The 13,496-nt window shown below is 39.5% G+C and overlaps 1 protein-coding gene across 26 annotated transcripts in view; it reads left to right on the forward strand.

The window, feature by feature from the left end:
* DLG2 (discs large MAGUK scaffold protein 2) overlaps positions 1 to 13,496 on the forward strand; it is a 2,233,668-nt gene that overhangs the window by 1,611,838 nt on the left and 608,334 nt on the right. For all 26 annotated transcript variants that reach the window (XM_070457186.1, XM_070457179.1, XM_070457180.1 and 23 more), the window contains one exon: positions 11,659 to 11,795. In XM_070457186.1, coding sequence (XP_070313287.1) covers positions 11,659 to 11,795 — 137 coding nt within the window. The remainder of the gene's footprint in view (positions 1 to 11,658; positions 11,796 to 13,496) is intronic.

The raw sequence follows: 13,496 nt of genomic DNA on the forward strand, positions 1-13,496 counted from the left end.
TGATGGACCATTTCAAGTAACAGAGCAACAGAATGGATGAGGAATTTTAGGGAAAGAGTAACCTGGAAAATCTTCACTGAATAGCTTGGAAAATCAGGCAGGGAAAGACTGGAATCAAGGAATGTGATCATGAGCCTTTTACACTAAAGCAAGCATGATTGGATAAGCACTTAATGATTTTGTGAGCTGCAGGAGAGAACACACACACACAGGCTTCCCAGGTAGCTCAGCTGACAAAGAACAAAGAATCCACCTGTAAGGCAGGAGTCACAAGAGACACCAGTTCGATCCCTGGGTCAGGAAGATCCCCAGGGGGAGGGCATGGCAGTCCACTCCAGAATTCTTATTTGGAGAATTCCATAGACAGAGGAGTCTGGCGGGCTAACAGTCCACAGGGTCGCAAAAAATCAGACACAACTGAAGTGACTTAGCACGCACACATACACAAACATATACACACACACACACATTTCATGTCATCCTCAGATAACTACAAACTAGACAGCTCCCCCAACCAAGGAACCCAGCCAGTCATCCAGAATTTTCTTTCAAAAAGTTGGAAATTCCTGATAGGCCCTTGTTCTTTCTGCATTACATAGAACAAATACTGATTACTTTTATATTCCTACTCTCATCATATTATACTACCCTGTTTCTTCCCTTATTTTTTTTACTACTTCTCACTTCATTTTATTTGTCTTTATTTTATTGCTCCGAAACAGTGTTTCTCACAATGTGGTCCCCATACCACTAGCATTAGCATCATGTGAGGGCCTATTAGAAATGCAAATTTGGGAGCCCATGCCATATATGCTGAATCAGAAACTGGGGATACAGGCCAAATTCACTTCTCTCGAATAATAGTTATTCCCCAAGGCACACACTACAGAATCCTATTCTCTCTATAATCTCTTTCTTGTGGGGAATTCATTTTCATAGTTTCAATTACTGCTGCTATGTTGATAAGTGCCCAGACATGTGTGTGTGTATATATGACTTCATTAGAAGGAGGTAGCTATATGTATACTAGTGGTTGATTCATGTTGATATTTGGCAGAAACCAACAAAATTCTGTAAAGCAATTATCCTTCAATTTAAAAATTAATTAAAAATAAATAAAATTTTAAAATAAATTAAAAAAAGGAAAGAGGTAGATATACTTACCACTACTTAAACTGTATGAATTAGATGCTATATTAATTTCCTGGTGCTACTTTAACAAATGGGCTTCCCTGGTGTCTCAGTGGTAAAGAATCCACCTGCCAATGCAGGAGATGCAGGTTCAATTCCTGGACTAGGAAGATCCCCTGGAGAAGGAAATGGCAATCTACTCCAGTATTCTTGCCTGGATAATCCCGTGGACAGAGGAGCCTGGAAGGCTACAGTCCATGGGGTCACAAAAGAGCCCAACATGACTTAGCAAATAAACAACAACAACACAGCTTAACAAATGATCATAAATTAAGTCACTTGAAACAACATAAATGTATTTTCTTAATAGTTCTAGAGCCTGCAGGTCTGGGATCAAGATGCCAACCTGATTGATTCCTCCTGGAGGGCTCTGAGGGAGAGTTTGGTTCGTGTTTCTCCTCTAGTTTGGTAGTTGCTGGCAGTCCTTGGCATTTCTTGACGTACGGATGTATCATCCTGCTCTCTGCCTCTGTCATCATGTGCATTCTTCTCTGTGTGTTTCTGGGTTCAAATGTCCTCTTCTAATAAAGACACTAATCATTAGATTGGGGCTCACACTAATCCAGTATCAGTTCAGTTCAGTCACTCAGTCGTGTCCGACTCTTATGCAACCCCATGGACTGCAGCACGCCAGGTTTCCCTGTCCATCACCAACTCCCGGAGCTTACTCAAACTCATGTCCATCGCGTCAGTGATGCCATCCAACCATCTCATCCTCTGTCATCCCCTTCTCCTCCTGCCTTCAATCTTTCTCAGCATCAGGGTCTTTTCCAATGAGTCAGTTCTTAGCTTCAGGTGGACAAAGTATTGGAGTTTCAGCTTCAACATCAGTCCTTCCTAAGAATATTCAGGGCTGATTTCCTTTAGGATGGACTGATTGCATCTCCTTTCAGTCCAAGGGACTCTCAAGAGTCTTCTCCAACACCACAGTTCAAAAGCATCAATTCTTTAGGCTGAGCTTTCTTTATAGTCCAACTCTCACATCCAGTATAATTTCATCTTAAGTTGATTCCATCTGCCAAAATCCTGGTTCCAAATAAAGTCACACTCACAGGTAATGCTTCCCTGGTAGCTTGGATGGTAAAAGATCCTCCTGCAGTATAGGAGACCTCAGTTTGATCCCCGTGTCAGGAAGATCCCCTGATGAAGGAAGTGGCTCCCTACTCCAGTATTCTTGCCTGGAGAGTTCCATGGACAGAGAAGCCTGGCAGGCCACAGTCCATGGGGTCACGAAGAGTCAGACACAGCTGAGTGGCTAACAACACTCACAGCTAACAGGACTTAGGACTTCAGTCTGTTTTTAGAGAAGACATAATTCAGCCCGTAGCCACTACCATGTGAATAGACTGATTGTATGGAGTCACGTGGAAGAGTCTGAGGAAAGTATATGTGGTACGGAAATGAAGTTAGTAACTGAAGATCCCTGTTTAGAAACTCCAGCTCTTTCAGTAAAAGAGGCTGCAGTAAGTTCAAGAGAAGGTCTTTTTAGGGTAGGATAGAAGTATGGTGAAAGCTGGAAGAGAAGAAAAGCATTGATGGTAAGAGACTGAATATTCTAGAGAGGAAAAAAGGAAGAATGAATAAAGTTCTAGGGTGAAGGAGAAGATTTAGGTTTAGAAGCAAGAATGTTGCTCATTGCTTTGAGAAATGGTAGCTATAGACATGGAGACTTTTCATAATAAAATAGGCCTGGTTTTAGGCTAAAAGTATGAGTAGGTATTTTGAGGCCCATAGAAGAAAAGTTTGGAATGTTTAGTTAATTGTGTGGTCTGTGAGAGGCCCTTAAGTAGGTTTGAGCCTTCCTAGCCAGCCGGTGCTGTACGAATTTCAAACAGAACCCTTCTTTCAGTTCCAAACTTTGTCTTTTGAGCCCAGGAAGAATCCAGAGAGTAAGAAAATACAGCTTTGCTCTTTAATTAATCATATCTATGACACCCAATGAGATAAATTATTCTCTCAAAATGAAAAGCACATTCTGGTGTTTTTTTAAGTAATGATTTGGTTTTTTTTCCCTGAAAGAGAGATGTAAAATCGTCTATTATCTGTGTAGACTAGACCCACAGGTCAAGTTTTTTGTTTCATTTGTCCGCTGAAATGCATGCACATTCAGAAGTTTTCCAAAACAAGGCCTGTCAGGCTTTAGGTTGGATTCTGTATTTCCTTTAATAAAATCATGTAGTCAGAGTGTACAGAATATCACTATAGATCTGGCTTTGTTGTTATTGTTTTGTAAAGTGCTTAACACCCTACATTGCAGATCCTAGATAAACTGTTTGGAGATGCCTCAGAGTATCCACCTAATAAAGTCATATAAAATGAAGTTGAGCCAAGTTATTGAGTGATCATAAGACGTCATGGGGCATAGTTCTTTATGCCCATAAAGACTGTTGCCCTGTGCTGGAGTTGATAGGCTCCAGACAAGTATGTGTGGTGCCTTCAGAAAGGCCCATGGCACAGTGGGTCAGGATCCACAGGAGCCAAGTCATAATGTCCATCCTTAGCAAGATGCAGAACAAGGAACATTAACTGAGGCCTTTCCCAGGGCCAAGTTCATGTTCCCTGGCCACCAGAAGATCCACATCTCCAAGAAGTGAGGATTTACTATGGTGTTTTTTTGCAATTGTATTGATATAGTTTTGGTCTTCATTGCTGTGTGGGCTTTTGCGTAGTTGCCATGGCTTCTCTTGTTGCAGAGCATGGGCTCTAGGGTGCGCGGGCTTCAGTAGTTGCATCTCTGGGGCTCCAGAGCACAGGCTTGATAGCTGTGGCCCCGGGCCCGGTTGCTCTACAACATACGGGATCTCCCAGGATCAGGGATTGAGCCTGTGTCTCCTGCATTGGCAGGCGGACTCTTTACTGCTGAGCCATTTGACCCAGATGAATTTGAAAACACAGTGGCAGAAAAGCAGCTCATCTCAGATGACTGTGGGGTCAAATATCAACACATCCCTCATCATGGCCCCTGGACGAATGGTGGGCCCTGCACTCAGAGCCTTGGCACTGTCCCTTCCTTACTCATGTCCGCCAATAATTCCTACTGCACTGTCCAAAAAAGACTGCGTGGCTACTTTATAATCACATGACTCTTCCAAGCTTTGGGGGTTTTATTCTAAGCTCCTCCGTCGCAGTATCAGTCTGTGTTCCCAATGCTTCCTCCTTCAGGCCTCCCTCTCACTGACACCTGCTCCTCGGCACAGTCAGACAAGGGGAAAGGGTGAACGGGGATGGTTCTCCATGTCCTTTTTTCTACAGGAGGAGGAAAAGACTGCATTGGGAAAGGTTAAGTTAAAGCCTTTATACAGCATGTAGACAGTTCATTTCCTGTGCCTGCATCCCTGAAGTTGACCTGAGGATATACAATTTGGGGATATGCAGGCAATATGCAAAGAGGAACCCAGCTTTATGCACTGGAAGTAATCCTGAAATTGTTTGCACATCACGTTTCTCAAATGGATCAGTTTTTAATTGAAGAATTAGGTGTTTAAATTTCACTTGCTTTCTCCGTTTGCCAGAGTACTAAAATATCCACTGATTTTACTTCCTTTGTGATTTTCATACTCACTTTATGTCCACTCTCTTTAATACTGACACATGCCTAGGCTTGTTTAGTATTATCCTTAATAGCCAGACATTTCACAATCAATAGTGCTAGGGTCAGTTTTTAGGATGAGACCTACCAACTCTTGTCACTGAGTTTATTTTATAATTGATTAGTTTGCTATCTCCTGATGATCCAGGGCTATTTGTTTATCATGGACACATCTTTTCAGTGTCATAACCAATTCTCTAAATTGGTCACTTAACAATCCTTAGTCAAATCTTTATACTAGTCTTTGTATTTATCTTGTTAGGGACCACTCTAGCTTATCTATCTTACCATAATATAGGTTTTGAGTGTTTGCTAGGCATTTCTGTCTCAATTTCCAGCACAGGGGAGCTGGGATTTTATGAACATCTTGTGATCTAAGTCAGGGCAGCTGACTCTTTAGTCACTGAGTCAGTCTGGGTGTATTCATTTAAAAAATGCATTCTCTTTTATCAAATCAAACTCAATATTGAAGACCCAGCCCGAATGCTAAACCTTTTGTTGATTCTCCTGCTCTTCTAAGAAGTAAGTCATGGTCCCCTCTGTACTCACATGTCATAGTACCATGATAGAACTTATCCTAACCAGTTCAGTTATGTCAAGATATTTGGGTATTCATTTTTGCAAACAACTTGAGAGCTTACTGAAGCAGAGAATTTTTATTTATCAAGAATCTATTTTGTGCGACTTCCCTGGTGGTCCAGTGTTAAAGAATCTGCCTGCTGATGTGGGGGACACAGGTTCGATCTCTGGCTGGGGAACTAAGATCCCTCATGCCTTGGGGCAGCTAAGCTCATGAGCCACAACTAGAGAGAAGCCCTCACGCCATGGTGGAAGATCCCGTCTGCCACACCTAAGACCCAACACAGCCAAATCAATCAATAAATATTTTTTTAAAAAGAATCTATTTTGTAATAACTGTAAATGGAATGTAACCTTTCAAAACTGCATAAATATTTTTAAAAGAAATTTTGAAAAAACGAATATTACGTGCCAATCACTCTGGAGCATAGCTGTACTTATTTCGTTGTTACAGATTAGGGGGTTGGGACTGCAGTTCACACAGTCAGTAGACGGAATGGTCAGGACTCGAGGATGCCTCTGCTGTTGCCCCCTGCCTCCCCAGAGGTTGCCAGAAACCCTGTGTAGACTAAGATGGGGAGGTAACCAGAGTGCGCGTGCGGCAGCAGCATGCCCCATACAGTTATCAAGTCAAACTGAGGACACTCGCGTTCTCAGCTGTCCCCCTCTCTTTAAAGCCACCAGCTTCCTCTTTCAGGGGAATCTTTCTCAGAGACAGGTGGCTTTCCTTGTACTCTTCTATTCATTTGCGTATCCATTGTTTCATTTAATGTGTATTTAAGAGATAACTATGTACCTGCCCTTGTTCTACTGCATAGCATGAAACCATTAAAAATCCCTGTTATCCAGAGTTTATATTTTCACCAAGAAGATGGACAATAAAAAAATAAAATAAAATATATAGATGATCTATCTAGTATATTACAAGGTGGTAAGCACTAAGGGACATTGAGAATACGGCAGGATAGGAAGGAGGGGTAGGTTGTTAGGGGACAGTTATTAAATGGTCGGGTCAGAGTCAGACTTCCAGAGAAACTGAAATTTTAACAACAGCCTGAAGTCAGAGTGTTCCAGGCAACAGTAACAGCTAGAGCAAATGCCTTCAGATGGAAGTGTGTCTGGTGTGTTCTAGAAATGTCAAGGCCGTCCGTGTGTCTAGAATGGATTGAAGGAGTGAAATATGAGCACATGAAGGGAGAAAATGGCCCTATAAAGTAAGCAGACTACCCCTGTTTTAGCAGAGTGTGTGTGAGGAAGCCAGTGCCTCCAAACTGATGATTTGGATTTGGGCTTATTGCTCGGTGGGACTAGCCCACGTGTGTCTTCATAGAGCTGCTGCTGCTGCTAAGTCGCTTCAGTCGTGTCTGACTCTGTGCAACCCCGTAGACGGCAGCCCACCAGGCTCCTCCGTCCCTGGGATTCTCCAGGCAAGAACACTGGAGTGGGTTGCCATTTCCCCTTCATAGAGCAGCCCTTCAAAAATCAATACCATCAGCTAAGCTTAGAGTATTGCTTCAGCCAGGTTCAACCACACTTACTCTTAAGAACTCATGGATCATTATTCTATAGTGTTTCTGGTCAATCCATTTTTTTTAACATTTATGTTGGCTGCAGTTAATAGCAGCTGGTTTTACAATACATGGTATGCACTTAGGAGATGCTTGTTGAATGAATGGATGTGTGAGTGAGTGAATGAATGAATAAATAAAGGAATGGATGGATGGATAGACAGGACCAGATTCTATTTTATAACACAGATGGATACTTCTGCCTGTAAATAACCTTGTCTTCTGGATATAGACATAAGCTATACATTTAACTTATCATGTTAAATAGAATGGTTGAATGTTGAGCAAATATTGATTATTTTTAAATATAGCCATGTTCCATCTATGTAAGAGAAATTAGGGGAAGTGTTTAGTTCTGTACCTTTAGAGCAGTTCTCTAGCTCTTACTAAAATTACTTTACTTCATCTTAAGCAAAATCACCAGTTAAGAAGTACTTAAGTCTAATCTTAGAGGGAAAAAGTTATTTCCCTTTTAGCTGGTATATTTATGTCTACAGTATCCATAGTGATTTCATTGTCTTGGTAAAATCTTCAACTTCAAATGTCAACTACATAGTTATTCCCTTTGTTGGACTTAAACTTGTTTGCAGTGGTAATTTGTTTTCTTAGCTCTTCCGTATCTCAGACCGGCTGTGGCATTTACTGTTGGCATAGTAGATGTGGGTCAGAGTCCCTGGGTTTTCTTTAACCTTTTGTCCACAGTTTGGAATGACTTTTGTACTATTGTAAATGCAGTAGATTGATCCTAGCAGGTGGCTATGAAGCTTTTGTAAATATTGATATGTTTTTTAAACTTCCCTATAATCATATATAAATATGAAGTAACAGTTTTGGAAAATATGACCTGATATGTATTTTCAATTTCATAGAAAATGTCAGTTGGGGACATTTTACTTACTCTTTGTCATCTTTCACTTGATATACAAAATCTTTAACTATGAGGCAAAAAAACACATTTATAGATCTATACAATGTCAAAACATTAATAAAGAATAGTCACCTCTCTAGTAGGAAATTAAATAACACTTACCTTAAGTGCCCATCAATTTAAATCCATTTTTCTTTTATTGTTAACTATTATAGTTAATTTAATAAAAAAACAATTTCACTTGAACTATGATTCCAGAGGTGTTACTTTATAATTTACCATGCCATTATTTTTCCATTAACTAATTATTTATGCTATCCTAAGAGCAGCATATAGCCCTACTCAATATTTATTCAATACAAGGATAGTGAAATGGAGTATTTTTTATTGTTTATAAAGTGCCAAAATTTTTTAAGATTATTTCCTCATAAAACAAGTGTGTGATTTTTTTAAAACTGGAGGAGGGGCAGTAATTGCTTAAGACAAATAAGTTACAGAAATTTTCTGTCTTTAGTAACAAAAATTTTTATTTATATCTTCCTTTCTGAGTAATTGCATGTTAATGACAATAATTTTCAAATACAATGAAAGTATATGCTACAAGTATTGTACTGAATATGTATTCAACCATATTCTGAGAAGGTTTTTGTTCTTATACTTTTAAAGAGTTCATCAGTTATTCTTTTAAAATGGCCTCATAGCCCATTATACAGAGCAAAGTAAGCCAGAAAGATAAAGACCATTACAGTATACTAACACATATATATGGACTTTAGAAAGATGGTAATGATAACCCTATATGCAAAACAGAAAAAGAGACTCAGATATATAGAACAGACTTGTGGACTCTGGGAGAAGGCAAGGGTGGGATGTTTCAAGAGAACACTAGTCAACCACTTGTAAAAGAATGAAACTAGAACACTTTCTAACACCATACACAAAAATAAACTCAAAATGGATTAAAGATCTAAATGTAAGACCAGAAACTGTAAAACTCCTAGAGGAGAACATAGGCAAAACACTCTCCGACATAAATCACAGCAGGATCCTCTATGACCCACCTCCCAGAATATTGGAAATAAAAGCAAAAATAAACAAATGGGACCTAATGAAACTTAAAAGCTTTTGCACAACAAAGGAAACAATAAGGAAACAAGGTGAAAAGATAGCCCTCAGATTGGGAGAAAACAATAGAAAACGAAGCAACAGACAGAAGATTAATCTCAAAAATATACAAGCAGCTCCTGCAGCTCAATTCCAGAAAAATAAATGACCCAATCAAAAAACGGGCCAAAGAACTAAACAGACATTTCTCCAAAGAAGACATACAGATGGCTAACAAACACATGAAAAGATGCTTAACATCACTCATTATCAGAGAAATGCAAATCAAACCCACAACGAGGTACCATTACACGCCAGTCAGGATGGCTGCTATCCAAAAGTCTACAAGCAATAAATGCTGGAGAGGGTGTGGAGAAAAGGGAACCCTCTTACACTGTTGGTGGGAATGCAAACTAGTACAGCCACTATGGAGAACAGTGTGGAGATTCCTTAACAAACTGGAAATGGAACTGCCATATGACCCAGCAATCCCACTGCTGGGCATGCACACCGAGGAAACCAGAATTGAAAGAGACACGTGCACCCCAATGTTCATCGCAGCACTGTTTATAATAGCCAGGACATGGAAGCAACCTAGATGCCCATCAGCAGACGAATGGATGAGGAAGCTGTGGTACATATACACCATGGAATATTACTCAGCCATTAAAAAGAATTCATTTGAATCAGTTCTAATGAGATGGATGAAACTGGAGCCCATTTTACAGAGTGAAGTAAGCCAGAAAGATAAAGACCAATACAGTATACTAACACATATATATGGAATTTAAAAAGATGGTAATGATAACCCAATATGCAAAACAAAAAAAGAGACACAGATGTACAGAACAGACTTTTGAACTCTGTGGAAGAAGGCAAGGGTGGGATGTTCTGAGAGAATAGCGTTGAAACAAGTATACTATCAAGGGTGAAACAGATCACCAGCCCAGGTTGGATGCATGAGACAAGTGCTCAGGGCTGGTGCACTGGGAAGACCCAGAGGGATGGGATGGGGAGGGAGCGGAGAGCGGGGATCAGGATGGGGAACACATGTAAATCCATGGCTGATTCATGTCAATGTATGGCAAAAACCACTACAATGTTGTAAAGTAATTAGCCTCCAACTAATAAAAATAAATGAAAATTTAAATTTTTTTTAAAAATTAAAATATTTTTTAAAAATAAAAAAATAAAATGACCTCATAATGATTTTTAATAGCTCTATGCTTGTTGTCATTCCATAGTTTAATATAAATAAAAGTTTGTGATAACATGGATAGACCTAGAGGATATCATGCTAAGTGAAATAAGTCAAACAGAGAAAGACAGATGCTATATATAATTTCACTAATGTGTGAAATCTAAAAACTAAAACAAATGAACAAACATAGCAAAATGGAAACAGAGCTCTAAATACAGAGAGCAAAAAAGTGGTTGCCAGAGGAGAGAAAAGTGGATGGATAGGGAAGAAATAGGTGAGGAAGATTTAAGAGGTACAAACTTTCACCTGCAAAATAAATGAGTCATGATTATGAAATGCACAATGTGAGGAATATAGTCAATAACTATGTAATATTTTTGTACGGTGACATATTGCAACTAGACTTATTATGGTGATTATTTTGAAATGTATAGAAATATCTAATCACTGTGTTGTAAATAGGAACTAGCCTAGTAGTGTAGGTCAATTATACTTCAAAAACAAGCAAACTCAATCGTAGAAGAAGAGATCAAGCTTGTGATTACCAAGAGTTGAGGGATGAGGAGAAGGGGTAGTTAGATGAAGGACAGAGGTACAAATTTTCACTTATAAGATAAATAATACTAGGGATGTAATATGTAACATAATATAATTAACACTGCTGTATGTTAGATATGAAAGTTAAGAGAGGAAATCCTAAGAATTCTCATCACAAGGAAAAATATGCTTCTGTTTCTTTCATTTGGTATCTATATATGATGGATGTTCACTGAACTTATTGTGATAATCATTTCATGATGTATATAAATGAGATCATCATGCTATGTACCTTAGTTTTGTATAATACTATGTCAATTATATATCAATAAAACTGGAAGAAATTTATATGCCATAGCAGTGTAAAATTCTTCTCTCAAAATGGATAATTTCCATGTTTAAAAATGATTTGATAGTTCATGGTTTGCTATAAAAATAACATAGTCAAAGTATATAATCTCTTCTTTAGACTGTGTGCAGGGATAATTCATTTGTGTTCATTCTTTTTTAACTACAAGTTAATAACAGGAAGTGCCAGGAAGTCTGCAAATATGACAAGGTGCCAGAGAAGGAGACATGAAGGGCAAGCAAGGAACAAACCCTTATCTTCTCTCTGAAATTATTGCACCGATATCCAATGTATCTTCCTCATGGCTCTTATCTCAGAGTTTGTCAAATGTTCAAATGGCTGAACTTTTCATTTTGAAATGTCAAAAATATCTAGGTCTCTACCCACATGATTGGCAGTACTTCTGTTTGCTATGCTGGAGTAACGACCGCATCAACAAAGATGAGCCCATAGACTAAACGTGGTCAGGACTACACGTGTGTTCTGCTTTATTGGCATTAATCAGCAAACTTTCAAATATTTAAAGAGCAAAGTTGATTAGAGTAGAATTTATTGTTATTTATTACTGTTGTAACAAATGAAAGATTAAATTTTTTTTGACTGTTGAAGCGTGACTAATAGCACTTTCTTAAACTAATACAAGGCTTTGGCTTTTCTGTTCCTTTTCTGCAGGTTTAGGCTTCAGTATTGCAGGAGGTGTGGGAAATCAGCACATTCCTGGAGACAATAGCATTTATGTCACTAAAATTATCGACGGAGGAGCTGCTCAGAAAGATGGAAGGTTGCAAGTAGGAGACAGACTACTAATGGTGAGTGTGACTCAAGCTGTGTGTATGTTTATAAAGCTGTTTTCCAGTGTATGACTGTCATAGTCATTTTCGGCTGCCGTTACAAGATACCATAGTCCAGGTGACTTAACACAAATTTTATTTTCTCACAGTTTTGGAAGCAGGGAAATTTAAGAGCAAAGTTCTGGCCCCATTCAGTTTCTGGTGAGGTCTTTCTTCTTGGCTTGCAGACAAGTGTCTTCCTGCTGCTTCCTCCCGTGGCCTTTTCTCTGTGCTTGTCCTGAGAGGTCTTTCTCTTCTCATAAGGTCATGTGTCCTGTTAGATTAGAGCTCCACCCTCAAGTTATTTCATCAATAACCTTGCGCTATGCTTAGTCGCTCAGTTGTGTCCGACTTTTTGTGACCCTATGGACTGTAGCCCACCAGGCTCCTCTGTCCATGGAATTTCCCAGGCAAGATCACTGGAGTGTGTTGCCATTCCCTTCTCCAGCGGATCTTCCTAACCCAGGGATTGAACCCAGGTCTCCTTCATTGCGGGTGGATTCTTTCCCATCTGGGCCATCAGGGAAGCCCAGTTAATCACCTCCTAAAGACCCTACTTCCAAATATAGTCAGGCTGGGGGTTAGAACTTCAACATAAGAATTTGGGAGGAGAAAGCACAATTCAGTCCATAGCAGTCACCTAGGTAAAAATAGAAAAGAAGAGAGAGCAGATTTCATTGTAAGAGATATCAGAAGTACAGGTATAATTGGATCTGATTTGCTGATGTTTTAAAAGCAGAAATCTAAGTTTTCACCAGTTTCCATAGGCACTGAGACTATATGTTGTTCTTCCAATATAATCCAGCTCCTATCAGCCAGAGAGACTACTTAATCCAGACTGGTAGAGAGGTGGGCTTTGCCTAGCAAAGGGAGTAGCACCATCTGCTTTATTGATACGCACATTTCTATGCCACCCTGTGTTCCTTTGTTCAACCAGCATAGACACAGTCCTTGACTTCCAAGGATTCATAATTTGAGTTTTGTCACGTGTATAAATGGATCTTTCCTTTTGTTCTTTCAGACAGATTTTCTACTATTTTATTTGCCAGCAGCTTGCATGCCTTAGGAGTCTTAGACAGTGGTTGATACCAACGTTGAAGCCACCGTTTCTGAGCCGTGGATTTATATGGTAAACTCCTGGGCTTCCCAGGGGGTGCTAGTGGTAAGGAACCTGCCTGCCACAGCAGGAGACGTGGGTTTGATCTCTGGGTCAGGAAGATACCCTGGAGGAAAAAAAAAATGGAAACCCACTCCATTATTCTTTCCTGGAATATCCCGTGGACAGAGGAGCCTGGCAGGCTCTATATAGCCCATAGGGTCACAAAGAGTCAGGCACAACTGAAGCAACTTAGCACACACACATGCAGGCAAAACAAAATATAGGCAACTATAAGCAGTGTACTGGGGGATCACATGTAATAAAAGTATTTCATCTCCATTTGCTGTTTTATATCAAGTCTACAGGATAATAATATACTGAAAATCAATGGAAAATAACTCTCAAGAAGGATATCTAGTCATATGTCTGCCCTTTTAAACCAGGGTCTTAAGTCTTTATCACAAGGAGCCAGTGTCTCCAATACTTTCATGAGAAGTGTTTATGAAGGATCAACCTATACCATTTCAACAGAATTTATGAAGGATCAACCTATACCATTTTCAACAGAATAGTAATTTCTA

The sequence above is a fragment of the Odocoileus virginianus genome, chromosome 28 (assembly GCF_023699985.2).
Source record: "Odocoileus virginianus isolate 20LAN1187 ecotype Illinois chromosome 28, Ovbor_1.2, whole genome shotgun sequence".
Taxonomy (NCBI): Eukaryota; Metazoa; Chordata; class Mammalia; order Artiodactyla; family Cervidae; genus Odocoileus; species Odocoileus virginianus.